This window comes from Taudactylus pleione, unplaced genomic scaffold (assembly GCF_031769625.1).
Source record: "Taudactylus pleione unplaced genomic scaffold, aTauple2 ptg000520l, whole genome shotgun sequence".
NCBI classification, from domain to species: Eukaryota; Metazoa; Chordata; class Amphibia; order Anura; family Myobatrachidae; genus Taudactylus; species Taudactylus pleione.
This window is the reverse complement of record NW_028284922.1, coordinates 3,757,513-3,784,403: the sequence shown is the minus strand read 5'-3', so window position 1 is coordinate 3,784,403 and position 26,891 is coordinate 3,757,513. Positions and strand designations below refer to the sequence as shown.

The 26,891-nt window shown below is 41.5% G+C and overlaps 1 protein-coding gene across 1 annotated transcript in view; it reads right to left on the bottom strand.

Moving 5' to 3' along the window:
- PPARGC1A (PPARG coactivator 1 alpha) overlaps positions 1-26,891 on the bottom strand; it is a 98,402-nt gene that overhangs the window by 49,102 nt on the left and 22,409 nt on the right. The window contains exons 3-5 of the mRNA XM_088450616.1: positions 7,547-7,741; positions 3,771-3,893; positions 1,459-1,660 (exon numbers count right to left, since the gene is read on the bottom strand). Of these exons, the coding sequence (XP_088306742.1) occupies positions 1,459-1,660; positions 3,771-3,893; positions 7,547-7,741 (520 nt within the window). The remainder of the gene's footprint in view (positions 1-1,458; positions 1,661-3,770; positions 3,894-7,546; positions 7,742-26,891) is intronic.

Below are 26,891 nucleotides of genomic sequence, written 5' to 3'. Positions count from 1 at the left end.
AGTAGCGTTGTCATTAGGACTCATTTTCAAAGTGTTCTGTGATGGAATGTTTAACAGTCAGTGAGGGTGAAACGCGTCTCATACAAGGAACTTCAAACTGAAACTGGTGTATTATAAGGAATAATGTTCTCCTTACTGTAATATACAATTGATATTATAAGGATTAATGAACTAACTACTGTGAAATATATGGTGTATAAAGTTACACCGCAGTTCTGTGGCATGCATAAACGTATAAATTCTACATTTTATATAAACTCCTTAGGGAATTTTAACATCCTTATATTACACAATAAAGGGTTCATTGCCAAATTTATATTAATTACACAAATGCTGCTAATATATGTATAAACTCCGGTCAATAATAGTTCTTATGTCATTACTGTGTTAAAGCTTGTTGACTACAAGTAGACATCGCCTACTCTTTAATTATTACAGATATGTCCGAGACCTGCAGAGCCTCCTCCTAGCTGACTTCTAATATCTCTATAATATGTACACAGGTGCTTACATACATACAGATGTGTCCTCATACACTTAGCATCTAAGCACCATACGGTGCGAGATGACTGGCGACTGAGAATCGCAGTTTCAGATGCAGCAAACTACCACTCAAATGGGCGGTACACACTAGACAATGTCGTCTGATCTGGCCGGATTGGACGACATGTCGGCAACATAGCCTAGTGTGTACCCTCAATGTCACTGATGATGCCACGCAACGTCAGCGACATCGCCCGTCGGATCTGCATGCAGGTCCGAAGGGCAACAACGTCAGCGAGGGCCATGCTGCCAAAGGAAGCATCGCCCCCGCTGCTGCTCTCGACAACGGCCGGGTCCTGTCGCACAATAGGTCGGCTGAGTCCACATCGTTAAATATGTACCAGCTAAAGTGTTCTAGAGACACCGATTCTAACCACACAAAAATTAGTTTTAAATACGTTCAAAGTCACAGATGAAGCAGAACGGAACTTGGCGTGAGAAAACGCAGCAGCTGCTGCATCGTAGCCCTTCATACACAGATTTAGACTCAGACGCACATCCAATTGATCATGGCAATCTAGCAGGGTAGTTTTGTCGATCCCAGTTGTATTATTTATGTAAATAAGACGCACATCTTGAGCGAGAAAGACGTTCTGCGCAAGCAGAGTCGCCCGGGACCAGCCACGCCTAGCAGAGCTATTTGGAGCGACTGAAGCTACACAGTGTATATACATACTGTATATACATATATTTATATATAAACATCTTAAAATAAAATGTCTAAGACATTATAAATTAAAAACATGCTATAAAAAACATCTAACAACAGATCGACACAACATGGCTGACACACTAGCCGAGTACAGGTGTGTCATGTGACCAATCCAAGCAAGTAGAGCGAAGACCAATTTGTATGAGTAAAGACTACATTAAATTTACCAAGATGCGCAACACATATATGAGTCTCCGAGCTACCTTGAAAATGTGGCTGAGGATGCAAGCAGGGCTTCTTTTTGGTGCATTTGTCAAGCCTGTTGTTAATCCTGCTCTCTGTTGATTTGGTCTGAGAAGAGTCATCATTTGCAGTCAGGTACTTAAGGAGCTCTGAGCAAGGGCGCCTTTGTGGCTTCTGCTGTTGACAAATGTTTCTGGGTTTATGACTCCAACAGTTCTCGCTCTTCAAAGCCAAAGATAGAAAAAAGAAAAAAGGGAAAATAAAATTAGTGAGCTGAGTCTTCAGTGAAAAACAAAATACAACCGATGTCTTCTCTTTTATTAATATTGTGAGGTGTTCACCATAAGTGTAACAGATCTATGATCTGTGAATAATTGTTTGCAGAACAAGGAAAGAAAATTGCATTTAAAATTCCCCAATGCCGCTTATGCAAAGTTTTATTTCATTCCTCAGTTGTTTCCATTTTATCCCCAGGTAACATAGACGCTTCTTGTTTCTACAGACTTATTGTAATAAAGTGGGGGGATTAAAACCACTTAGGGTTTATTTGTTACCTGATGCTACAGAATAGCATCTCACAGCACTCCTAAGTGTCCTTAAAATGAATAATGCGAATGTTAAGGAAACACTATTTAAATAGCACAAACGTCCCCATTAATTATCCTTTTCTGATTTAATGGTATATATAAAAGAACTACCCGTATGTTATGATGCTTATTTATGCCAGAATTCCTATTTTATTTCCTTTTGTTTTTAATCTACTTCCTACCATCACTGCTGGCATCTTCTACCTAATAGTAGCGGGCCCGGTATGCAAACGAGCTCGAGGAACTGCAGTACAGTAAGCAGAAAGATGGCCCCTTGTACTTTTTTTTGTGTGGTATGGTCAACAAAATGGCTGCATAGGTAATAGCGCACTTGCTTACTTTATCCTGTCACCTTTGCGTTTAAATGCATTTGTTTACTGTAATTTTTTTTGCACGAAAAGTTCATGATCTTTGTAAATCACAGTCACAGTAAAGTATAAGGCAAATTTACTTGTATCTCTAAGTGCACTAACATTTTACTATAAATAAAGCAAGGAGATGACAACTTTGGAGTGAAACATACTTGACTACTCTGCCGGGAGACTTCCAAATATCAGGGAGTTCTCCAAGATTCCCGAGAGAGTAGATCACACTGCCAGATACTGCCCAGTGCTCTAGTGATGATATGATATTCGGTGCTGTGCGATAGCTCAACTCATTTTTATTGTTTAAATAAAACAGCTTTTTTTCCAATTAGAAATTCTTTTAAAATACTTTTTTTTTAAATGGGGTGGGGCCACAATGATGCAAATCTCGTTGCCACGCCTCCCGTACTTCACACTTGGGCTTCCCCTATAAGATCTACTGGAGAGGAGGCACAAAAAGTGGGCAAGCATGGAGTACAATATGATCAGCCAGTGGGGTCTTTTTATCCACATATGGCAATATGATTGATTTGCCACGATAGAAAGTCTCCTGTTGCTATAGTTTATTAAGCTCATCTGAGTGATATTCAGCTGCTTTAGTGATAAGGGCCAGGAACAGTAATGCTGAACTTGCTGCTTTGCCAGGCCAGTCTCAGGGGATATGTGCCTGCAGCTAACTATATCACACATACGCAGAATTGGGCTTTTGTTTCCACTTCTTGGAAAATATAAATGATATATATATATTTTTTTTAGTTTTTTTTTTAAGTATTTTAAAAGAATTTCTAATTGGAAAAAAAAAATGTTTTATTTAAACAATAAAAATTTTATTTTCATTTTGTATGTTCTCTTATTGCCATCCTGAGATCCCGGGCAGTGTAAATCTACCGGCAGTACCACCGAAGGTAACCCCTTGACAGATAGCAGAACAAAGAAAGCACTGAACGTTCTCTTCCCAAAAAGAGTTGCCATACCAATCATTAATGAGATCAGCACACATATTAGATGAGGCTGGGATCTATCAGATGACATAGCTGATAAGATAACTTATCTACCTATCTAATGGAATAACTCAACTACTGTATGTGGAAGGGAAAGTAGCGTAGGACAGGTTTTACTGCATCTCCTGAATTATGAGAGTAACTAGACCAGTAAAACAACTATCAGGTCAACGTTTTCGGATTATCTCCAAACAGGGAGCAATATTTACTGTACACAGTAGCATAGGAGTTTTCATTATATCAAATGGCGAGCTGTATGTCATTTGTAAAGCAATTGAGCTGTGCACACACTCTATAGATCACTGTCTAACACCGATGTAGCTCCCACTACTTATAATGCTGTTTCATTTTAGTTGGATCAAAAAGAAGAAATTTGTACCTTGACGGACGCAGAGCTTGTTCTGATCCTCTGATTAGAGCTTGCATGGTTGTGAGCACTGAGTCCGCTGCATTCATTATAAATCAGCTGAGTGTTCGCTGGAGCCAGTAAGAGCTTTTTAAGCTAAAATGCATAAGACGAGAAAGGGGGGGTTGTTACAATCCAATGAGGATGACAATTATGTGTCTTAAATTGTGCACTATTAGTTAAAATGAGTCATAAAGAATCACAGGAGTATACTTTTGTGTGTGAAAAATAATGCAATCAACACCAAATAAACACAATTACAAGAGCTTGTTATGCCATGGTGATAATTACAGGGCTTACTCGTGCTGCAAACAAGAAAACGCTGGGGCGAAGGGCTTTGCCGGGGAAGGGAACCCGCCGTTCTTTAGCTGCTATTAGATTGCAACTGTCAGCTGCTGACCAAGTACTGGTTAACAGGGCACACCGGGGGTCTTGGTTAATCAAATGGGCTATGCAGTTTTTGTTATCTTATGAATATATTTATCAACTACTCATTTTGGGGGCTGACGCCGAGCTGTATGCAACTGCGCCTAAATCGAAGGCGTAAAACTCGGTCACTAAAGAAAAACGCAACTGCGTGCATATGCAAAGTTGCAGTTATGGCATGATGCGCGCACCTTTCCACGCATATGCTCCAGGCATGCGTCACATACACTTACACCCATGGTTTTCACTATCTGTTTCGCGTGCCAAATACGCATCACTATCTAAAAAACAAACCCATCTCTAATAAATTAGATACAACTCTACCTCTTGTGTACGTAAATGCTAAAACACGTGCACAGTGACGAAAGCAACAATCTATCATTGTACTGGGACTAGGTTAGACCAATCCTCCCCTCCCCATACCGCCTCTCTCTTTGTCTAGTACTTGTGAGAATCTTACACAGCTGCATAGTGACATATGAGTGCGCCCCATTTCCTGGACGTGCGCATAGAGAAGTTACGTTATTTACTCTATGCACACTGGCCTTGTTCTCACTCAGCATCAGCCCCTCAGATCTATAAATGTGTCCTAGTTGTGTCTTTATGCAGGGATAACTTAAATGGGGCCACAGTAATCCAGTTATTCTCATATAAAAGTTTGCAAAGTTTAAAAAGTTAAGTACTTGTAAAGTGCCATCATCCTATGACACAGGTTCTCAAACTCAGACCTCAGGACCCCACACAATGCATGTTTTCCAGGTCTCTTCACAGAATCAAAAGTGAAATAATTATAACCACCTGTGACCTTATAAAATGTGTCAGTGAGTAATGACTACACCTGTGCACCTGCTGGGTGACCTGGAAAACGTGACCTGTGTGGGGTCCTGAGGACCGAGTTTGAGAACCACTGCCCTAGGACATATAATCTTAAACATTCACCCCTGGCCTTATGTTTGTAAAACTGGACACAAATCTGGTCAGTTGTCCCAAACTCAGATTGAACAGGATCCGTATTCAATGTGGCTTCACGGGATGTAGTCGGCATCCAGGCGCACACAATGCTGGCGGTCAAAATCCAGACAGCAGTGAGAATCCCGACGGCTGCGTTCCTGAAGGTATTAGGGTTAGGCTGTGGGGGAGGGGGGTATTATGGGTTGGGTTAGGCTGCGGGAAAGGTTGGTTAGGGGTAGGGTTAGGCAAAGGGTTAGGACACTCAACAATGGGAGAAAGCGCAATGGGATGTAACAATGATATATTTAATGATAAATATTGTAATAAAATAACTATAACATAGATGACAGAATATACAGACTTGGGCCATATAAGTGTCCACAATAATAATGCACTGACTATATGAATTGTGTATTCAACGATGCTACATACATAAATAAAAACATAAATATAACTAAAATATATACTGTAAAAAAGATTTGGTATAATCACATAATCTGAATGTAGCTCCAAGGAACATATGTCCATGCACCTCTATCAAATTATAGAGGTGTATAAATGATCCCAAATGATTAAAAAAGGAAACTAGTGAATAGCTTGATCATTGTGCAAGCTTCACTACGTAAGTTAGTGAACTGGGGTATTGTGCACAATACAAGATGACCTGTTTGATGTAACTCCCGGTTTCACTCCAATTTAAGAACAGAGGGCAGTGTCCGGAATGCCACTCTGATAATAGGTATCACTGCACGGAGGGCTAATATAACCTCCTGTTGGTATAGTGGAACCTCTTATAATAAAGCACCGGGAAGATGTCAGTCCAGGTTACCGCTGTTATGGAGCCGCCTGATTAGAGCCTTTCGACTGGTCCGTGCTCCGTCGTAGTAGCTTAAGCTGACACCTGGCTTGTTATATTTCCCGGCTCTCCCTTACACGGAGCTCCGACTGCTGAATACAGTGATCATCATCACCAGTTGCCGCGGCTACTAAGACGGAGCACGGACCAGTCGAAAGGCCCCTAATCAGGCGGCTCCATAACAGCGGTAACCCTGGACTGACATCTTCCCGATGCCTTATTATAAGAGGTTCCACTATACCAACAGGAGGTTATATTAGCCCTCCGTGCAGTGATACCTATTATCAGAGTGGCATTCCGGACACTGCCCTCTGTTCTTAAATTGGAGTGAAACCGGGAGTTACATCAAACAGGTCATCTTGTATTGTGTACAATACCACCGTTCACTAACTTACGTAGTGAAGCTTGCACAATGATCAAGCTATTCACTAGTTTCCTTTTTTAATCATTTGGGATCATTTATACACCTCTATCATTTGATAGAGGTGCATGGACATATGTTCCTTGGAGCTACATTCAGATTATCTGATTATACCAAATCTTTTTTACAGTATATATTTTAGTTATATTTATGTTTTTATTTATGTATGTAGCATCGTTGAATACACAATTCATATAGTCAATGCATTATTATTGTGGACATTTATATGGTTCAAGTCTGTATATTCTGTCATCTATGTTATAGTTATTTTATTACAATATTTATCATTAAATATATCATTGTTACATCCCATAGCTCTTTCTCCCATTTTTTCCATTAGAGTGGTTAGTCACCACGCAGAGAGCAGCAGACGGATTATCATTTTATTATTGTTATAATCACGGCGCCCTTTATTGTTGTGTGTTTCCTGTGGTTAGGATACTCACCTGTATGCCCAAGTATTCTGGGATTCCGACCGTCAGCATTACTAGCGCTGGGATTACGTACCCAACCCGACTACACATGTACTTGTCCAAATAGGACAGATCCAGCTCTCAGGCTGAGCCTTGGAGCCACCTTTATACAACACCCTGAATGACTTTCATAACAAATTCAGTCTCTGCTATAAACTGTATTATATATTTGATAAGGATGAGTATAGAGATGGGGTCACTTTATATCTTCCTTTCATGTGCCATCTCATTACCCGGGCAGAGAAGCACCGGCTCCTGTTACAGACAGAGATGCGGTGAGGCTACATGCGTGTATGTGTAAGCCAGATTACAGTGGTCAATAAAGCCAGAAGCAGAACACTCTGTGGTGAAAAGGATGATATTGATTATGGGTCCAAGATACTGTTACAAATCAATGTTACAAGTTAAAAATAAAGGTCCATAAATAAACCGCATCTATGCACTTTCCAGATCAATGGCCACTCCAATATTTCAGCATTTCATGTGCAATTTCAATACAGCTACGGATTTTTTTTATATACCTAAAATTAAAGTCCAAACCTTATTTTGACTACATCATACCCATGCAGCGGGTAGCCAGAAGCACATCCATTTCCTGTTAAACAGTAGGAAGGGTTCTTACTAGTGACGGCTCTTCTGCCTCCTGTGTTGGAGGGGTGCCGTCAGGTATAGACGAGAGGCTGGGATCATGTTCAGTGGTCACATCTCCATCTGTCAGTGCATCGAATGAAGGCAATCCATCCTCATCCACAGGGAGGCTGTCCAGTGTCTCCGTAAGAACGGCTAGCAGGTTCTCCTCGCTCTCCTCCTCTATCTTCTGCAAGAACAATAATTGAATGTGTCAATAATATAATAAACTGCCATCATTTTACCAGGAGTCAACTTACACCTAGTACATACATCTAATGTCACCGTCTTGTAATTAGGTGTCACAGGCTTGGCATTAGCTATTGTTAACTAGTGATTTTAGGAACTTGGTGCAGAATTTACAACGAAGCTTTAACCACCTCCAGTATGGTATCAAGAAAAAAGCATACAGTGGTATAGCACCTCACAGGCCTGTATATGGCATTACAGCAACACATATTTGCTCACAATACAGTTAGGTGATGTTACATGACAATAGGCACTGTACCTACGTCAGTGCTTGTAATACAGTAAATCATTTAGTATACAATAATATCTATACAATAATTCTCTGAAGTCTGTCCCTTCTCCATCATGCATGTTCATAGAGAACTCCCACTGTTAGTTAGATAGGACAGACCCTAGAAGAAGAGGGGGGTGGGATGGAACGGGGCGGGACTGGAGCTGTAGATAAAGTGGGGGGGCGGAATAGAGCAGCGGGCAAGCACTGAGGTAGCACGGCATATGCCAGATCCATTTACTTACTAGTTAATGATATAATAGGGTACCACCTACACTGGATTAGATTATAATGGTGGGTTGTTCAAGCTGCTATAATCTCATCATCAGTCCTTCATGAACAACACGTCTTTAATTAAAACAACTTGCAACAGTACATCATAAAAAAATACATCATAAATACATAAAATTGTTGGAAATCCATAAAACAAATGAACAAACATCACCTTTATTCCTCCAAAACTCCCCCAGGCAACACTTCCCCTTTAACCCCTCCGCCCCCCCATACACCCCTTCCCACCACCTTACTCTATCACCTAATCCTTGAGTAGCGGAAAGCTAAGCAATGCTTTTTAGATGTATGTAAACCAAGAATAACAAGTCCTTCTCCTATTGACGTCTAACATAACGTGAGGACCCCTATAATGAGGGGTGGTATCTTATCTCACTTGTGAGCTGAGCTGATCTACTGCAGATGAAAATGGTCGGGATGTAACGCAATTTTCTTGTGAAAATTGATACATCCCACCCTCTAGGACAGGGATGGGGAACCTTAGGCCGGGGGACGTATAAGGCCCTTGGAATCATTTGGTCTGGCTCTTGGAGCTCTTTTCTGCTAGCCTCATCTGGCTAGCAGGGTGTCTAGAATGGCACACTGCAGCTAGAATCTAAGCAGCAGTGCCGCCAGGAGCGTCCTTAGTGTGTTTCAGACGTTCACACCGCTGCCCTTACAGCTCCCTGGAGCATCCTCAGGATGCTCCGGGCATTGCTGTAATGACCAGCAATCGTGGCCCCGCCCCCATATGACATCATGCGAAGGGGCATGGCCTGCACAAGGCCTGCGAATGATGGTATATATATCAAAATGGCCCTCTGCATAAAAAAGGTTCCCCATCCTTGCTCTAGGAGAAGGTAAGCACCCAGGTCTCTGGAAAGCTCACACATTTAGACCTCCGCGATTCTAATTTGCAGTCAATAAAAGTCTGCGATACAAAAGTGGCCAATGTCCAATTGGGTCTGATTGGATCAGACACTTCTAGGGTATCTGGGACGGTGAAGAGGATGATGAAATTTATCAAGGGCACTGATGCCTGCCACTCAGAAGGAAATAAACATTATCAAACCTCTTAAGTACTATCATCATATGAGAACATATATATCTGTACGTTTTACAAGCTAAAATTCTTTTCTGAATTAAATATTTAGGTTTAGCAGCTTTTCACTGGAACAAACAACATTGCAGAGTAGGGCTAACAGGACAGACCTTGGTGGTACCCAGCCCAGTAAATTATATGCGGACCCATTCATATATAGTTAGGGATATAATGATAACCTGGCATGTTAATGATAAAACTGTGTAAATAATTTTCAATGTGTTTAGCTGTAAAAAAGAAAAAGAAAAGTCAAAGATAGTGCCTGATTCACAGACATGGCTGGCTTTGAAATTGTCCTTGTCAAGCAACGATAGTGATGCGGCCAACCCCTTGTCTATCATACTAGTTATCTGCTTATCAAGATCCTTTATCACTGCAGAATGCCATGTTATCAAATGATATTGCAGTACTCCTTTTAATCATCATACCTCTGTTGTAGAAAGGCACCATTCAACAAAATGTAACACTAATGGTGTAGATAGGTCACTTCACAACTGATAATAACAGCCATTGTCAAAGTCTGTTGCTGGGGTTTAGAATTTCGCAAACAGATTCTGTATAAGCAGAAATACATAGGCATAACTTTCCAGAACAGAACAAATCAGTAAGCAATTTATTAAGCTGTGAGAGGGGCTTTGCAGTGCAGTCAAACAGATGCCCTATATTGCTATGGCATGGTGCCATCTCTCCAGCTGTGGCACAATCTTGCAGTGAGTGGCTGTTTACAGAGATAATGTGTGACACTGAAAGACTGAGCTGTCACCTAACGGCCTAACGGTCCTTCTGCATTTCATACAAGACACGATGTCAGGGTAGTGCGTTAGACATATACAGTACAATAGGTCCATCGGTAAGTCACACTAGACTCAGCCAATACTGGATGATTCAAGCAAATATTTACATATAAATCTAACTAAAATTGGCTCGATATCATACAATACATATTATAATTTAACAATTGAAGCCTCCACACTCCGTTAGTGCATTTTACAAGGAGACAATGAATGCTTAATGTTGGTGATTAACTGCTTCAGTCACAGATAGACTGAAACTCAGCCCTGCCTGACACATTCCGTGGGCACGGGTTCTATCCCCGAAGCAGACTCAATTAGTTTTATACAAGTTTCAGCAATCAAACGCCCAGGAGAAAGCAACCTGTGTAACAAAGAGAACTCTGCTAAACAATTAATGTCACATTATATTATTGCCGGTGTCCCAATTTACGCAAGAAATAAATCAACATCACAATAAATGAAGCGCATTTGCCGACGAACACATGTCTGCTTAGAGAGTGACATGGCAGCGCAGCCCATTACTTACTGAAATGACTCTGCAAGGTAACCTTTATATTTTCTGACAAAGCTATTATTTCTAATTATCGCAAATTGCTATTTATATAGAAACAAATTTATTAGTTGCAGAGGGATGGATGTAGTGCTAGAATGATAAATCAAACCAAAGATGAGAGGGTCGCAAGCCTAGAACTATTTGCGAGATATCTGATGCGATATAAACAGACCTAGAACACTGGGCCTGATTCAGAGCCGAACGCTCTGACCAGAGCGCTCGCTCTGAATGAGGGCCCTCCTCCATGAAAATGGAGCTGCCTCCTGGCCGCTCGCATAGCTGTGGGTGACCACCCACAGCATATGCGAGCGTCCATGATGATGGTCGCGATGGTCTTGACCATCGCGACCATTGGGCTTGCGACGGAGACCCTGCGGTAGGGTCTCGCTGCCGCAAGCCCTGGAGTGATTTTGGCTCTATCAGAGCCAAAATCACTCCCACTGACATCACTAGTGATGTCAGTGGGGCCGGCTTCAGACGGTAGGCTTTCCAATGGGAACGCCTCCGTCTGGCAGGCACGCCCACCAAAGGGGGCGTGCTGTCAATCAACATCTACAGCACGCCCCCTTTGGTGCGAGACCCGGAGCGATGGAGAGCCCGTCGCTCGCCGGGTCTCGCACATGCGCACGACGGAGCTCCCTGACAGCCACCCTATGACTCTCCCGGCTGCGCATCAGCGTTGTTGCCCCCATCATGTTGTTGGTGCCGGGACCCTCCAATTGCACAGGCCAGGTGAGAGCTAAAAGCTGTACCTGGTGCTGAAGGACAAGCTGAGGCTGCAGCTCATGCTGGGCTCCCAGCAGGAAGAAGGAGGTCAATACCGCGCCGAGCACTGCCTGCCCCTAACCCCCTCCTTGCCCCCAGTACTGCCCCACTGTAATTTAATTAATAAGACTCCTGCACCTTGCTCAGGGATAAAACTCCCTAATACCCCTTTCAGATATACAACCCGGGAAATTTCCTGCTCAGACCCGGGAATTTCTCCTGTGCAAATTCCCGGGTATTTGGTCGAGACCCCCCTTTTACACTACAGTGTCTACCTGGGAAATTCCCAGGTAGACCTCTTTCAGACAAGAGCAGGGTTTTTCTGCTTAGCTGCCTCTTCTCTGCCGTCTGCTCCTCCTAGCCTATCCCCTCTCTGGCTGATGATGATGTCATCATTCAGCTGCCGGAAGCCGGCCAATCATAATGCAGATTTTTTTATATATTTTTTCTTAAATTTCTTTTAATTCCCTGGTGGTCCAGCGGGAGTGCGGGTGGCCCGCTATGGCTGGGACCAGTCGGCGGTCTCCACACCGTCCGGCAGGGGTTCTCTGCACACAGCCGGACTCAGCAGCGCTGAGTGTCCTAAAGGACGCTCTGCGCTGTCAACTCAAAGCAGCAGCGCTGAGCGTCCTATAGGACGCTCAGTGCTGTCAACTCCATGCCAAAGCTGCTAGGTGCTGCCTGGGAGTAGTAAATTCCCAGGTAGCACCATTCAGACAGAAGCAGGGTGCTTTCCCGGGACATAAGTCCCGGGAAAAACCCTGGTCGATTGAAGGGGCGGTAGGTACCTTTCAGACAGACACGGCTACCCGGGAATTTGGCTGAGGTAGGCCAAATTCCTGGGAATCTCGAGATGTCTGAAAGGGGTATAAGTGTGCCTCTCCCACCATCCCTCCCCAAGTTACACATGTATCATCCTACGTACTTATATAACTCATCATCCCACATGTGTATGAATTTGGTCCTACTGTGTGACATACTATGTATTTTGGTCATACTGTGTGGAATACTATGTATTTGGGTCATACTGTGTGACATACTATGTATTTCTGTTATACTGTTTGACAAACTATGTATTTGGGTCATACTGTGTCGAATACTATGTATTTGGGTCATACTGTGTCGAATACTATGTATTTTGGTCATACTGTGTGACATACTATGTATTTGGGTCATACTGTGTCGAATACTATGTATTTTGGTCATACTGTGTGACATACTATGTATTTGGGTCATACTGTGTCGAATACTATGTATTTGGGTCATACTGTGTCGAATACTCTGTATTTGGGTCATACTGTGTGACATACTATGTATTTGGGTCATACTATGTGGAATACTATGTGTTTGGGTCATACTATGTGACATACTATGTATTTGGGTCATACTGTGTCGAATACTATGTATTTGGGTCATACTATGTGGAATACTATGTGTTTGGGTCATACTATGTGGAATACTATGTGTTTGGGTCATACTATGTGGAATACTATGTATTTTGGTCATACTGTGTGACATACTATGTATTTGGGTCATACTATGTGGAATACTCTGTATTTGGGTGATACTGTGTGACATACTATGTATTTGGGTCATACTGTGTGACATACTATGTATTTGGATCATATTGTGTGACATACTATGTATTTGAGCACTAGGGTGTGGCATAATATGAATATGTATGGGCATGCGGCAGAATCTTGATAACCATTGAAGGGGCATGTGTGGTGGTTTGTTGGCATGTGGGGACTGGGGAGGTTGAGAGACATTGAACGGTCATGTGTGGTGGTTTATACAAGTTTTTATATATTTTGGTCGCGGATGATGGTGCCTTCTAAACTTTTAAGCTGGCTCCTAGATTTTACAAAAATTTGTCAAGCCCTGCTCTAATGCATACGCTTAACCTCTAAAAGTAATTTACTTAACAATGAGTTAGAGAATGACCTATTCAAAACAATTTGATTTGAAAATTAAAGGTACTATAACCTCGGAAATGTTCTGTGTCTGGCAGAGGGGATTGTATCAAGCTTAGGATGTTATGCCTGCCACCACTATGCCTGCTATATGTCATATTGCACTGCCCCTAGAACAGTTATGTATTCTGCCCTCCCACCACTTCGTCTCCAAATAACGTCCCGCACATCCTGCAGCCAAAGGAACTCAGTAAATGGCTAACTGTTCAAGCGGACATATTAATATCAACATAGAAAGTAATCATGGTCCCGTAACAAAAATATTATATACAGACATACAGTAATATTCTCATTGGACAAATGCAAAACGAACATAACAAAATAGAGTTAGAGTTCATTTCAAAATGTCTCATGTAGCACACTTCAAATGGTTTAAAAAATACAGTGGGTCTGATTCCAGACGGCAGACTAGGCGTAGATACATATCTCGGTGGGTTTTTCAGAGGAGCATGGAAGTCAGGCGGATCTTCACTTGCAGCAATGGGGTGCTTGCACTTAGCATAAGTGTGCCGTGGGTGTATGGATGGAATTGTGGGCTATTCTGAGGTAAGCTTACGCAAAGATCCGGCTGAATTCAGAGGCATCTTTTGCACCTAGATACTACATACAGTAAATATCTGGGGTTTCCTAGCCAAACCTCTGTGAAAATCAGAAACTATATGATCAAAGATAAAATGATCCGAATAACATTCTGACCTGTACAGGGCTTAATGAAGACTAGTTGAAAGTCATTACTGCAATTGGAAGCATCTTTCAAGGTTGTTAAGTCACTGATAAAACAGCTGTGAGCATGAGGACATTTTTTCATGCATGAACTTATCAAGGTTATGCAGTTTTTTTGCACAAATTTTACAGATTTGGAAAAAATTTGCTGCAACCTGCAATGGTCTGGTAGAACATCGGACAGGAGTACTAAAATATATGCATTTCAGTCTCTACAGAGCAAAACTACTAATGGGTCTATTTATTAAGTCGAGAAAAGACCATCTTCTATTCTCCCCATCTCTAAACTTCCCATGTCTATCACTAAGCTCCCATGCCTATTTATCAAGGATTGTGGTGGTACATCTACCGCTGTAATCCTCCTCTCAAGATGGTGACAGCAGAATGTATTCAGAGAGAAAAAAAATCCTTATTAATTTAAATACAATGTTTTTTTATTATAATCATAAAGGCACCAAATTAATTCTCTGGGTTTCTGTTTTATATATTTTTCACACTTTTTTTTAACATTATATGCATTTAATAATTTTTTCTATGTGGTACCTCAAGTCATACATTTCCAAATGCATTAACATTGAGTCGGAGAAGTGGTAAAACTACTCTCACCGTTCCCGGCCACTACTGCAGGGCAGCTGAATATCATTTAACTGCTCAGGTGATAACTGTACCTTAAGCCTGTACTCCACAAACATCAGGTATGATTTACCGCCGGACCCCTGGCCGGCGGTTCAAATCCCAACAGCGGCAGCCCAACAAGGATGAAAATCCTGATTGTCCCTAGGTAAGTATTCACTAACCTAATTCTAAGCCCTAACCCTCCCTTAGGGGTGCCTAACCCTAACCTTCCCCCCAGTGTCTAACCCTAATCCCCCCTCTAAGTGCCTAAACCTAACCCCCCCTTCCCCACCACCTAAGCCTAAGTCCCACGGGGGGGTGCCTAACCCTAAATCCCCCTGGGGGTGCCTAACCCTAACCCTCCCTCCCCCTAGCCTAACCATAACCTCCCGGGGGGTGCCTAACCCCCAATCCCCCCCCCGGGAGCCCTAAACCTAACCCAAACCCCCCCCCCCGCGCGGCTGTCCGTGCTCGGCGCCCGGCATTACTTAGATCGGGATCCCGGCGTCTGTAAAATGACAGGCGTCTAGATTTAGACGCCTGCCATTTAACCCTCGCCGGGATTAAGCAGTCAGGAAGTCGGCCGTTGTGATTAGGTCCGCCGGCTTCCCGACTGCATACCATCAGAGGAGGCGGTGGGCCTGATGTTGGGGACTCCTGCTGTTTGAGTGATTTTCACCTTCTGTCTTTTTTTCTAAAAAGTGATTCTGGAGAATTGTGGACCTCAGAGCTTTTGATGCTAACCAAAGAGCTAAATATTAATTGAATTGAAATACTTTGTTGTCATTATTCGTAAACAACCTGCAATTAAACACATTTCTGAAACTCCAACATCCCACATTAGAGATGTGCGGGTCCGGATTTCTGAAATCCGAACACACACCCGAATTTAGGAGTTCCGAGTAGAACCGTGTCAAGGTTCAGATTCACTTTTGTGACCCGGTTTGAAACGAGTCCCGATTCGGATTTGTTGCCGGTTCAGAACTCGGATTTAAAAAACTAACTCGGGTTTTGGATTCATATGTTTTAGCTGTTTTTAACCGAATCCAAAACCAAAACAGATGAGGGTGGTATTGCAAAACCAAAACACAGAGATGTATCCAGATCCAAAGCCAAAACACGGGGGGTCCATGCACACCTCTATCCCAAATACAGCAGAGTACAAACATTATAGTAGACCTATATACAACTGATCAAATATTAACAAAAATTAACATAAAAACAACAGTTTTTAAATCTCGATGTTTGTAATTTGAGCATCTACCAAAACATTGGGGTTCCAGGACATTGGACTGTTCCATTGTGTAAGCCTGGGGGAGGTGGTTGTTTACTGTAAAATTATTTCCCTAATATTCTGTTCTTAATCTGTATATGGAAAACTAAATCAATAATGCAACTGTAAACATAAATTAACAGATAACATATAACTATCCAAAAAGCAAAAAGAGATTTTTACCTGCCTGCCTTTTCTTTAGTATCTTGTTTGGCAGCTTTCCATGCTTATGAAAAATTGTATACATATTTCTTGCTCCGTGGCAAGATAATATATAAGGAAACATGAGTGATGTGCAGGGTTACTGTTGAACATTTGTTTTAGGCAATATTGAATTGAATGAGATATATTGCTTTCTTTCTAAATAATAGATTAGGAAGACGATTCTCTCACATTCTTTCATCTTAATAAAAAAAAAAAAAAAAACATCCGCTTTAGCTTTTCATGGCCATTCAATACGTTTACGGTGTCAAGTATTTGCATCCACTTATACAGCTACAGTCTTCGCCTCTTCATACAAGACTTGGAGACGAATGATGAAATATGGTGGCTATAAACGTGTTCCTTGGGGACAATGCCATAAAAATATAGTCAGAAGGAACTGGAATGAAATATTGGAGATGTCAGCTGGAGTTATTGACATAGAGATGAATAACCGGAGCTCTGAATTTAGGTCTCAGGTACTCCCAAGCCAGACAGATGGTACATCTCAGCAGCTGATGTTGAAACCTTGCTCACAGGGCTAGGGAAAGTGACAGACCATATTTATGGGTCAGGTCACAGAGAAAGACCAGGGCGTGAAATAGAATGGTAATAGGGGGCCTGCATTATTAAGACTCCATAATGTTTTTTTATATTTTTACTTTGTAGGGGGTAGAGGTTGTGATGTCAGGTTTGCACAAACACAACCCACATCCTGCTCTACACAAGGAGCAAGGGACGGAACTAAGGTGGATGGGTTCCAAATGTAAGAAAAAACTGTTGTAGAATGGGAGCAGCATTTTCAGAATGGAAGGAAAGAACTCTAAAGCAGGTCCCCGAGGCAGCGTATTGTGGATAAATTCTGGAAAGCCTTTGCTCTTATTAGGCAAACGCCCCTGGAGGTTACCATCTGTACTTGGCACAGGTGCCACCTTGTGCCAGCATACCCTACCCCCCACGCACATGATATTGTGCCGTAACGCAACAGGATCAGGAAGATGTGCGCCAGGTTCACCCTTGTGCCTTTCTAAGAAGCTGTAAGTTGCAAACAGGAGCCCTGGACTGTGGCACCGATTTTGGGCCCTCATTCCAGCCCTGGGTACAGCCGATCTGGTGGAAGTGAGAATGAAAGCAGTGGCGTGTGGGATGGTCTGAGCGCAGATCAGTAAAGTGTGATTTGTCGGCAATAAAGTAGAACTGAATGGGGATACTAAAATAAATTCCAAAAGCTATTTTAAGTAATCAAAAGTCAAAATTGCTTAAACGTAGTAGTCACAAATACTGTAATACGCAAACAATGCCAAAATGAACCAACAGTGCTGACAGAATAAAAAGTAACTACACAAGCCACTATCCCTGACTCACAGGTGTCAGAAAAGTATACTTTTTAGAAAATAAAGATTTGCTCAGTATGATGCCACTTAGAGCCACCTATTGTCCTTAAATATCATTTTTACATTTTTGTGATTTTTTGAAGTGTGAGTGTTCGTTGTACAAACGCCATAATTGATAGTACTCAGGTTCAGCTATTGATCACTCCGACACCTCAATAAATCTGCTAATTGGATGTTGAGAAAACCACAGTACGCACCATACAAGCAACATATTTGAACGTTCATCTTCATATTCCTCTAGAAGTAGAATTTCTAGAGGAATATTCAGCTCTTTGCCCGTAAGTCATATTTACATTTTTTTAAGTCAATTAGTAATTGGATTTTACTTGTGTAAACAAAACATTTAAGTCCTTGACACCAAGCTTTGATTGTGAACAAAAAAAAGAAAATATCCAGGAAGGAGCTATCACCAAGCTGACTGCATTAACTAGCCGACGATAAGATATTGTTTCTCTGGAGCCGATGCTTTGGTTGTAGGCCCAATATGAAAAATTTATGGTAATTGAAACCACTGAATCTTTAGAAATGCAGTCTATTTGAGTCAGTATCAAAAGGTCACTCTTTTCAATTTATACTTGATGCTGAGAACAATATTGAGAAAACACCTGAAAGCAAATGATCTTATCAGTCTTTAGACCTTAACATTTACTGACTGCGTAAAGTAATTTGCTGATTAGTAAATAAATGCATTACCTGTAGCCACGGTGATTTGTACTAGATTGAGATCACTAGGGGGAGGATGTCTCAGTAACAACAGAACTTGACTTTGTAAAACTATTAATAAATGTTGCATTTGCTGATTCCTGGCCCCAGATTTCTGCAAATACTCTAACAGTACGCTGCAAATGTATGTCTAAAACAATGTATGAAGCACACAGAGAAAACTGTTTTAGCTTATGTTTGAAGAGGGACATTTTGTAGCTTGTTGATTAAGTCAGAAGCAAGAGCTCATACTGTTACTATTACACTGGAGTATCCCGGATGCACCAGTAAAATCCACTATAAGGGTCCACTACAAGAAAAAAAAGAATCATTCTAAGCAAAGGGGGGTGGATATTATTGGAGCCTGTCGGCTCACAGCTCCATGCATCCTTACTCCAGACCCATTCACCAATTACACCTGTTCTGCAGCACTGGTCCTGTAACTGTAACACAATGTAATGGCAGTACTGTGCGTAATTCAGATGTTCCTTAGCTATAACCACAAGTTCACTTAAAGATTATTTAAATAAGTTTTAGCCCGTCATCAAGTTACTTACTTGGGGAGCACATGAGTGCCCAAGCTATGGTACCTGAAGGCAAGCACAACAGGTCAGCCATGGCTGTAACTACTGGTTTGTGGTTTGTGCCTGGAACAGCACCCTGCAGCCAGTAGCGCTAATGCAGAGCCACCCAGAGCGTTCAAGGGACACTACAGCCTGTAAAGCTGCCTGGAGCGTCCTTAGGATGCTCCGGGCAGTGCTCTGCTTCCCAGAGCTGGCGGTAGCACCCCCTAGGCGTGACGTAATGTACAGAGGTTCGCGAGGCATGGCTTTCTGGATTTTGCATGCATGGGTTAAAGCAGTGGTTCCCAAACTTGCACCCAATCGCGCTATATTCGCATGCACAGCTGGATAGCCGTGCATGCGCAGTTGCCTTGCTGGGGTCAGAACCCAGAAGTGAACTTGTCTAGGCTACTCAGTGTATAATTATTATTATTATCCTTTATTTATATGACGCCACAAGTGTTCTGCAGCGCCTTACAGAGTACATAAACTAATAGGTGAACAAGAAACGAGTAACTTACAGTACATTACAGTGCAGGACAAGGACACAATTTATATACATTGCTGCAACAGCGATTAAAACACCTACAATAAGCAGCAGGGAGTTAGCAGCCAAGTATTAGGTGCCCTTGTGGTGAGTAAGGAGTAGAATAAAATGTAGAGAGAAGCACATGAGGGAAGAGGTTCCTGCTCGTGAGAGCTTACATTCTAAAGGGGAGGGGCAGACAGGAAGGCGTGACACAGAAGGGGTAGATAGGGAGGAAAGAGCATGAGGTGTGTTAGGATGATAGCTGGAAGGCCTTAATGAAGTAGTGGGTCTTGATAGCCAGTTTGAAGATTTGTAAAGAGATGGAGAGTCTGATAGGAAGAGAGTTCCAAAGGTAGGGAGCAGCAAGGGGAAAATTCTTGGAGGCGGGGGTGGGAGGAAGTAATCAGTTGGCAAGAGAGGCGGCATGCATTAGTTGAGTGAAGTGGGCGGGCGGGAGTGTGAAGGGAGAGAAGGTCAGAAATGTAAGTTGGAGAGGATTTGGTGAGGGTTTTGTAGGTGATTGTAAGAACCTTGAATTGGCATCTGAAGAGGAAGGGGAGCCAGTGTAGGGCTTGAAGGAGAGGGGAAGCAGATGTAGAACGTCTGGAGAGGAAGATGAGCCGAGAAGCAGCACTGAGGACCGACTGTAGTAGAGAGAGGTGGGAGACTGGGAGGCCAGCTAGGAGAAGGTTATAACACCTGATTGCAATAGATGCACTCATTTTCTGATGCTGTTTGGTACAGTACAATAAAATATATCTTCTAATGCAATATATCTCATAATACAATACATACTCTAATGCAATATATCTCATAATACAATATATATTCTAATGCAATATATCTCATAATACAAGATATCTTATAATGCAATAAATTCATAATACAATATTATATTATAATGCAATATATCTCATAACACAATCTATATTGTAATGTAATAGATCTCATAATATAATATATCTTATACTACAATATATTTTATAGCAAAAATACAATTAAATACAATATATCTCATAATTCCACTCAGACATTGCACTACGGTATACATTTTATATACAATCAAAGTGGCATTTTACATTACCACTCAGTAGAATGTTTAGTGGAATCTGTTTATAGAGAACAACAGCTTAGTTTATAAGTCACCTAGTGGCCTATAGGCACACATTTCCATGGAAGTATTTATTGCAGATAAGCACATGCTTACAACCAGTTTGTTGTGTTATTAAGTTTACTGAACCTCCCAAGCCAGACATGTGACATTGTACATACAGTACTTAAAGTTTGACTTGTGGAACCATGGTCATTACAGTTTGCTTTTCTACAGAAAAGTTAGTAAAATCTACAATGACTGCAGAACCACTGTCAATTGCCAGGGCCACATACTGTAACCTCCAGCCACCAGTGTCATCGGTGGGTTAGGTGGTACATCTCGCTGTAGTGCTGATGTATAGCATTGTTGTAATGTTACTGTCATTTGCAGTGTAATGTTCAATCACTATAGTCTGTTGCGTGTCCTACTAACACCCTAGATATCCCAGCCCGGTCTGACCCCGGTAATCTCAGAGGTTGCAGAGAAAAGTATTTAGACTGCAGCTAATCACTAAAACCTGTAGCCACAGATGGGGTAAACTTAGCTTCAAATTTTGCAGTGTCTCATGTTGTAGGTGTCACAAAGCTTATTTGTTTCAATCAATAAATGTATCTCTGATATACAGTATACTCATTGATGAACCAGCTACAGTACTTGCTTCAACAAATACTGCTCCATCTGTATACCTGCCTTAATGGCCAATAACATGGCCAATAGTGGCTTCTATGAATGATGTTTCTTTAGAGATAAAGGGCTCCATTTAGTAACGAGTTTGTCTTGCTATGTTATTTAGCGTTACCGCCGCCGCGGCTTTTGTTTTTTTTGTACTTGAACTTATCAATGGTTTGCTCACCAGCGAGCGGTAGTGCTAAAAATCCTGGTGCTGTACACCGGGGGGAATTATGGATGGAAGGAGCACAGTGCTTGTGAGCACTGTTTAACAGAACCTGCAGCTGGAGAGTTCAAATTAAGGAAACAAATGGTAAGTTAGCAATAACGTTCGTTCATACATGAGGGTAGCCTACTGGATTGCATAATGAAACAAAAAAAGTGCTTCTGTTAAAAAAAACACTATCCATGCAATAATAAATAACATCCACACTAGTTTTCCCTCACAAACGAGTTCACCCACCTGAAACTCGTTAGTACATGGAGCCCAAAATGTCTAACTAACCTGTTGCTAAACTCCATCCCATCATGGGAAATGGACTGATTGGATTTGGATTTATCACACAATGTATATATTTACAGTATAGTAAATAAGCTGAGTTCAGGTGTGACTGTAACAGAATAAAGGCAGAGCAGACTTGTTACAACTAGATGTTATGAGAATGCAGTAGAGGGGCTGGGACACTGAACACAATGTTATATGAGCAAATAAAGGCAGATTATAGAGGCAATGAGAGAATTACATACTGTACTAAAGATATCAGTCTTTATAAATGTATTCATGATAAGTGATCAGCACTGTACAGCAATAATAGAAATATATTCAAGCATTTTAACATGACTGAAAATGCAGTTTTCCTAATCCACAACCCAAGAAATTGTGTGCTATATTGTAGAGGCTGCCTTGTTATTTCCTTCATGACATTATTATGGCTCTTTAGGTAACATAAACCCTGGATGTGAGTGTCAGTATTCCTTACACTAATAGCTACATTATACTACATCCATTTTATTCTATTAGCAGTCCTATTATATTATAATACACTTGATAGTCTGATTTGAGAGATAAACGTTCTGACGTGTTACCGATTGTACAATTTTAAATGCTGTTTTTATATGTTTTAATAGAGAAGTTTTGACACTGTAAAACACACCTTTCATCTTTCTTCTAGATCTAGAGCCATTGAGACCCATGAAGAATTGTGTGTCCCAGAACTAATGAAACTGCTCTGGTTACACATATTACGAGTGATCGTTCCGCCGTTCATTAATCGCTGCAGTGTGTACTGGCAATGCAATGTCCAGGGGGAAGTCAAATCACCCTACACATCGTCACAATTGCCGATTGCCTCAGTGTTTATCCGGCATGTTAAAGGAGTGATTTTGACAGGACAGTCCTGATTTATGGGGACTGTCCTGCGGTGCCGCTTTTGCAGGAGAAGGGGCGGGAGTTGCAAGGCACTCCCTTGCCGCAAACAGTGGAAGCAGGTGACTTCAGTGTATGTGTGTCAATTAAATAGTGTTGTTTTTAATTTTTGTGCTAAAAAATGAAACCACTGAACAGTGGGCATGGCTATGTCCAATGTACCCCAGACCCGTCCCCATCTATCCCGCCACCCTAATTCCAGACTCAGAAATGTTGGGAAGTATGTGTACAGTATGTAACATGCAAAGCAATCACTATTTAAAAACATGTGCCATTGCTCCCTCAAAATCTGCATGCAGCACAAATTTGCACCTAACCTGAACACAATAACCAAAACACAATATGCTTCCATAAATCTAATGTGACAATGTAAACAAAATGTCTGATTGGTTGCAAAAGGCTATTGATAGGGTTCTCATAATTTAGAAACTACGGCTGTTGAAGCGTTTAAATGATGTGAAATGAAGTATTGTACAGGAGAACCGTGTAACCCTTGTTATTACACATTTGCAATTTGTTAGAGAATAACCCCTTCGTCTATATTAACAATCATTAGTGGATCTGTGTCTTGTAATATAGAAGTCAGACAGATTACTGGATTGTGTGGCACGGTTAAAGCGATGCATTGTTAAAAGGTTCTTACTGCAGCTTACCCACAGACTTTAAATAGCAGGCACTAGAGAATTATCTTAAATACTACAAAACTTGTTCAACCTAGTCGATATAGATAACTGCCATATGCTTCCTTTTTTGGTAATTGCTGAGCGTTTTTATAGCTCTGATCCACAGTGCTACTTTCTCATTATTCTGTCCACCTTTCAGGCAGACTGTGTGTGGGGTTGATTCATCCCATTTTATTTTAGCTGAAAACATTTTTTATTTTGTTGGGCTTAAAAAGAATTGAAAAAATATTGGAAGTAAAAGGTCAGGTGTAACACAGACCGTAGTCACACAGTACGGGGTGTGAAATGGAGTTTTCGGAACTTTTTATTTAATCATGTAAATAACATAGATTTCACTTTTAAATGAGCATATTTGGTATTTAAGTCTTTGAAGCTTAACGATACAATTTACTGGTCCGCCATGAGACTCTGTGGTGGTGCTGAGTGAAAACATGAGGCCTGTGCTTATAGTTATGTAACATAAACCAGCGAGAAGCTGAGGTAAAATTTCAATAATTCCTTCCCCTTTACTTCACCTTCAGAGATCTTAAAACACGGCTCTGCATTCCACAACTGCTAACATACTGTACCAAGGAAAGGACGACTGTCAGGATTCTCTCACCATATATATTACTCTATAAATGATCTAAGACTGATCTGAGACTGGCACTAATAGTAGGAAACCTAGATATTGTGATCTTCAGTTGGTAATAAAACACATACAGACAAATTATAGGAACAGGGACACAATTTGCCACATTAGTCTGTAATGTTACTGTTTCAATGTTACTAGTAGTTATTGTAGCCATGACACCAGTAGCAGCATGATAATGATCCTGTAAAACTTGTGCACAAAGCCACATGTATTTTATTACATATTATAATTTTAAGCGTTTAAAGTGCATTCTAAAAGTCTGACGTTGATTTGACTTTGATAGTAAAAAAAATTAATGTCAATTAAGGCTGGGCACACATTTAGGGGTATATTTACTAGTGGACGATTTTAATTGATATAAAATCGATGTTGTGTTGTGTTTCTGGGGCTACATCACACATTTACTAATACTTTAAAAACCAAATAAAAAATTGTCTGTCAGTAAATGTGTGATTTAGCCCCAGAAACACAACAGCAATGTTGATCAATTTTAATCGATTTTAAATAGATCAAATTGGATTAAAATCGACCTTTAGTAAATATACCCCTTAGATGAGGGATCGGTCAGCTGTCTGAGTAGCCGATTGGTAAGCTATACACACTTATCAATAGGCCGCTCAATATGTCTGGCCTTACATCACAACTGGACGGGCATTTAAATTTGCCCGCCCAGTTGAGATGTCAGTATCGGCAGGCCCTGCAGCAATTGTACAGGCGGTCGGCGGGTCACCCGTACACATCTGCAGATGCACAGACATATGGTATCGGCTGTGCTGCAGAGCCAGCCTGATAGGTCTGTGAACGACATTGTTCACGATATACTGTATCACTCGTCAGTAGAATGAGCAATATATCGCCAAATGTGTACCCAACATAAGAGACCTGTACTTTAACTTCCAAATTTTGGGGAGTTCTCCTGGACTTTAGGGAGAGTAGATCACAGACGGTGTAACGGGCAGCACAAACGGTGTAATGGTTAGCGTTACTGCCTCACAGCACTGAGGTCATGGGTTCGATTCCCACCACGGCCCTACCTGTGTGGAGTTTGTATATTCTCCCTGTGCTTGCGTGGGTTTCCTCCGGGTACTCCGGTTTCCTCCCACACTCCAAAAATATAGTGATAGGTTTATTGGCACCCAACACAAATTACCCCTAGTGTGTATGTGTGTGCGTGAACATGTGGTAGGGAATATAGATTGTAAGCTCCACTGGGGCAGGGACTGATGTGAATGTCCAGATCTTCTCTGTTAAGCGCTGCGGAATATGTGTGCGCTATATAAATAACTGGTAATAATAATAATAATAATAATAATAATAATAATCACTCCCCTGTCTCTTATCCTCTTCCCTAATGAGTGGATGGGCCATGTTGATGCAGTTAGCCTTGCTTTTACATTTGCCCCCTAGACCTCCTCTCTGGGATTTCCTATATATATAAAACACAATAGGTCCGGCTCTCCCAGGTGATATGTATCTTGGCCTGATGCCCGCATGGCAAAGTTAAATACTTGTCATCCAGATGCGGCACTCAGGGTACTTGTAACAAACTTTATTACATCAGAAATGAAAAGCAGCAACGTTTCAGTGCCTCCGATATATCGGCACTGTCATTAGGCCGATACTGTGTTCCAGTCCCAACTATGGACCTTGGGACCGAAACGTAGATATGGATATGCTGTAACCCTCCTATGCTGTAAATTAATAAAGGACTCTTTCTGAAGAGTGGTGAGTGCACCCCATTATTTAAATTTTTGTCTTTATGGGGGTTTTGATAGACTCCCTTTTGGGTAGCTACCCCAGGAAAGATATTTAGAGACGTAAGTGTCGACCAATTTGGAACTATATATATATATATCGTGTATATATACATATATATGATGTAGCTATGTAACTTCAAAGTCGCAACACCCCTATTATATTTACAACAAGGTGCTATTTTTCCCCCTGTTTAGGAGTAGAGTATTTAAAGTGCAGATTTTGCCTACACACTGGACTGTGTATAACTCTCCCTTAACTACTAATGTCACCAGCATTTGGAAGTGAATGTATGTTTGCACGCTCCAGACCTCCCAGAAATTCCTTAGACAAGCCATATGCAACAACCTTATCGATTTCAAAGTGCTGTACTAAAATAGTCTTGTGTTTAGCAACTGCTTTTAGACATCGCGGCTGTGTCTGTGACTGAAATCTCATAGCTTGTGAACTACTTACAGGGTTCAGTCACCCAGCGCTGCAGGAGATCAGATGTGAATCAAAAAGTTGTCATTATTTATTGAGAAGACAAGTTTCCATACAGTGCAGTCCTAAGGTTTACCATGCTAAGGGAAACACACGTGATAAATGTATAAAACACACACTCTATTTGTCCCCATATGTCACATGGCATCACCCATAGGGGAACAAGGAGCATCTGTTGCCCCCAAACATTACCACTTATCAAGGCACAGGCTGGCCGCTGAAGTAACTAGGGAGTCCCCGGGTAGGACTGAAATCTACGTGAGCCCCTCTGCCATCGTGCTTTGTTACACATTAAACACCTAAAGCCAATCTACATGTATTTATGTTTTAACTAGTTTTTAAACATGAAGTAGGCCCCTGATATGGTGGACACTGGCAAGCCCTTCGTGCTCTGGTCCCATATTCAACTTTTTCTAAAATGATTTTTATCCGGATTTCCGCACCCGTTTCACACAACAGAACTTTTTTAATAACACGGTGCAGAAATAGCTCCAAAAATCTGGGCACTCAGATGACCTGCAGTCTGTGCAGGCCCTAAATCCCACCTTGCATTCTTTGGGCTAGGTTAAACAAGTCATAGGAAATTATTCCCACTAGTCCTGCTAATTCAGGTTTATCAG